Source organism: Eimeria mitis, genomic scaffold (genome assembly GCF_000499745.2).
Source record: "Eimeria mitis Houghton genomic scaffold, Emh_scaff255, whole genome shotgun sequence".
NCBI classification, from domain to species: Eukaryota; Apicomplexa; class Conoidasida; order Eucoccidiorida; family Eimeriidae; genus Eimeria; species Eimeria mitis.
The window spans coordinates 2,352-4,731 of NW_013570891.1; the positions used below are offsets into that span (position 1 = coordinate 2,352).

General features: G+C 52.8%; 1 protein-coding gene across 1 annotated transcript in view; it reads left to right on the forward strand.

Moving 5' to 3' along the window:
• Positions 1-1,194: 1,194 nt before the first annotated feature.
• EMH_0005530 (uncharacterized protein) overlaps positions 1,195-2,380 on the forward strand; it is a gene marked incomplete at both ends in the record, with an annotated part of 3,857 nt that continues 2,671 nt past the window's right edge. Inside the window, 2 exons of the mRNA XM_013497229.1 lie at positions 1,195-2,064; positions 2,355-2,378. Of these exons, the coding sequence (XP_013352683.1) occupies positions 1,195-2,064; positions 2,355-2,378 (894 nt within the window). The remainder of the gene's footprint in view (positions 2,065-2,354; positions 2,379-2,380) is intronic.

Sequence of the window (2,380 nt, forward strand, 5' to 3'; positions counted from 1 at the left end):
TGTATATTTGTTTATATTTTTTTGTTTATTTTTAATTAATTATTTATTTATTATTTTTAATTTTATTATTATTTTTCACGAAAATTAATAACAAGGGTGTATGAGGAGAGTATTACTGGCGTTTGTTTCTCTTTTTTTTTTTTTTTTTTTTTTTTTTTTTTTTTTTTTTTTTTTTTTTTNCAGCAGCAGCAAGGCTCAGCTGCTGCTGCTGCTGCTGCTGCTGCTGCTGCTGCTGCTGCTGCTGCTGCTGTAGCCGCTCTCTCTACGGGGTGTCTGTACACCCCAGCATGGTTGCCATCAGCAGCAGCTGGTGTTTACGAGTAAAAGTTTATGTTTTAAATAAAGTATTTTATTAATATTATTTTAGTTTTTAATTTCATGTAGAGAACGGCTAGCGGCGGTGTTATAGCGGTGTATATACACCCTACATAAGTAGCAGCAACAGCAGCAGCAGCAGCAGCAGCAGCAGCAGCAGCAGCAAAGCCCCCTGCTGCTGCTGCACTAGCAACACCACCAGCAGCAGCAAGGACACAGCAGCTACTGCAGCAGCAACAATTTCTCTTAATTTAGATAATCGAGACAGAATACAGAATAACAATAAGCAGCTGCTTCCGTCAGCAGCAGCAGCCTGCTTGGCGTATTACTAGTAGTAGTAGCAGCAGCAGCAGCAGCAGCAGCAGCAGCAGCTGCTGCTGCAGCACAAGGCGAGCATCAAAGAAACCTTTGCTGCTGTTGCCCTCCCCCTAAAAACACCCCTCCTTGTGCTGCTGCTGCTGCTCTGTCTTCTGCTGCATTTGTTCGCTCCAGCAGCAGCAGCAGCAGCAGCAGCAGCANCAGCAGCAGCAGCAGCAGCAGCAGCAGCAACAGCAGCAGCAGCAGCAGCAGATCTTTTGCCTCCGTTGACAGAGCTGCCAAGCAGCAGCAGCAGCAGCAGCAGCTGCAGCAGCAGCAGCAGCACTGCATGCGCCTGTTGACTTGCTGCAGACTCTCCCGCTGCTGCTCTAACCCATCCCTGCCACCGCCTCCTGCTGCTGTTGCTGCTGCTGCTGCTGCAGTTGCTGCTGCATTGCAGCGGTGGCGAAGCAGCAACACACACTGCAGCAAACCTAGCAGCAGCAGCAGCAGCAGCAACAGCAGCAGCAGCAGCAACAGCAGCAGCAGCAGCAGCATGCATCCGGAACGACAAATTTAAGAATGCGGCCTAGGAGCGAGAATGTCTCTCGCGGCGGGGCCGTCCCCCCAAGCAGCAGCAGCAGCAGCAGCAGCAGCGGCAGTAGCAGCAGCAGCAGCAGCAGCGGCAGCAGTAGTAGTACTAGTAGTAGCAGCAGCAGCAGCAGCAGCAGCAGCAGCAGCAGCGCCATCACTATATCAACGCTGTTCCCCCGCAGCAGCAGATTCTCTTCTTATATGCGTATAGAGCGCTGCAGCAGCTTAGGTCGCAGCAGCGCCCAGCAGCAGCAGCAGCAGCAGCAGCAGCAGCAGCAGCAGCAGCAGGTTGTATATGTTCATGTGGCGCTGCAGCGGCGGGGCTTGCGGGATGCTGACGTCGAGGAGTTTGGGCGTTGGCTGTCTCAGTGCATGCAGCAGCAGCACCCCCGCACCAGCAGCAGCAGCAGCAGCAGCAGCAGCAGCAGCAGCAGCAGCAGCAGCAGCAGCAGGTTGCCTGCATTGGTGGTACTATCTCTAGACCTTGCGGAGAACAACATAAGCGGGAGCGGTGCTGCTGGTTTATTATATGTTTTATCGTGCTGCTGCAGCAACATAAAAATAAATAAATTAAAACTATATAAAAATAATATAGGTGATGAGGGAGCAGCAGCAGTTGCTGCTTATATAACAAAGACAGCAGCAAAAGGATGCTTGCTGCTGGAGGAGCTGCACCTCTCGCACTGCAGCATCAGCAGCAGCGGGGCCCTTCTCGTAATGAATGCTGTTGCTGCTGCTGCTGCTCCTGCTGCAGCAGACGCCAGTGCTGCTCCTGCTGCTGCTGCTGCTGCTGCTCCTGCTGCTGCTGCTGCTGCTGCTTATGTTTACCCTCGCCTCGATGCAAGGAAGAAGGCTCAGGTCCCCCTTTGGCTGCGCATGGAGTACAACGCTATACCAGACCCAATGAGTATGCTGCTGCTGCTGCTGCTGCTGCTGCTGCTGCTGTTGCTGCTGCTGTTGCTGTTGCTGTTGCTGCTGCTGCTGCTGTTGCTGCTGCTGTTGCTGGTGCTGGTGCTGGTGGTGGGTGCTGGTGGTGGTGCTGCTGTTGCTGTTTCTGGTGCTGTTGCTGTTGCTGCTGTTGCTGCATGCGTATGCGATATTGCAGCTGCTGCTGCTGCTGCTGCTGCTGCTGCTGCTGCTGTGTTCAGCTTTGGTGCGTCAGTGGGCTGCAGCA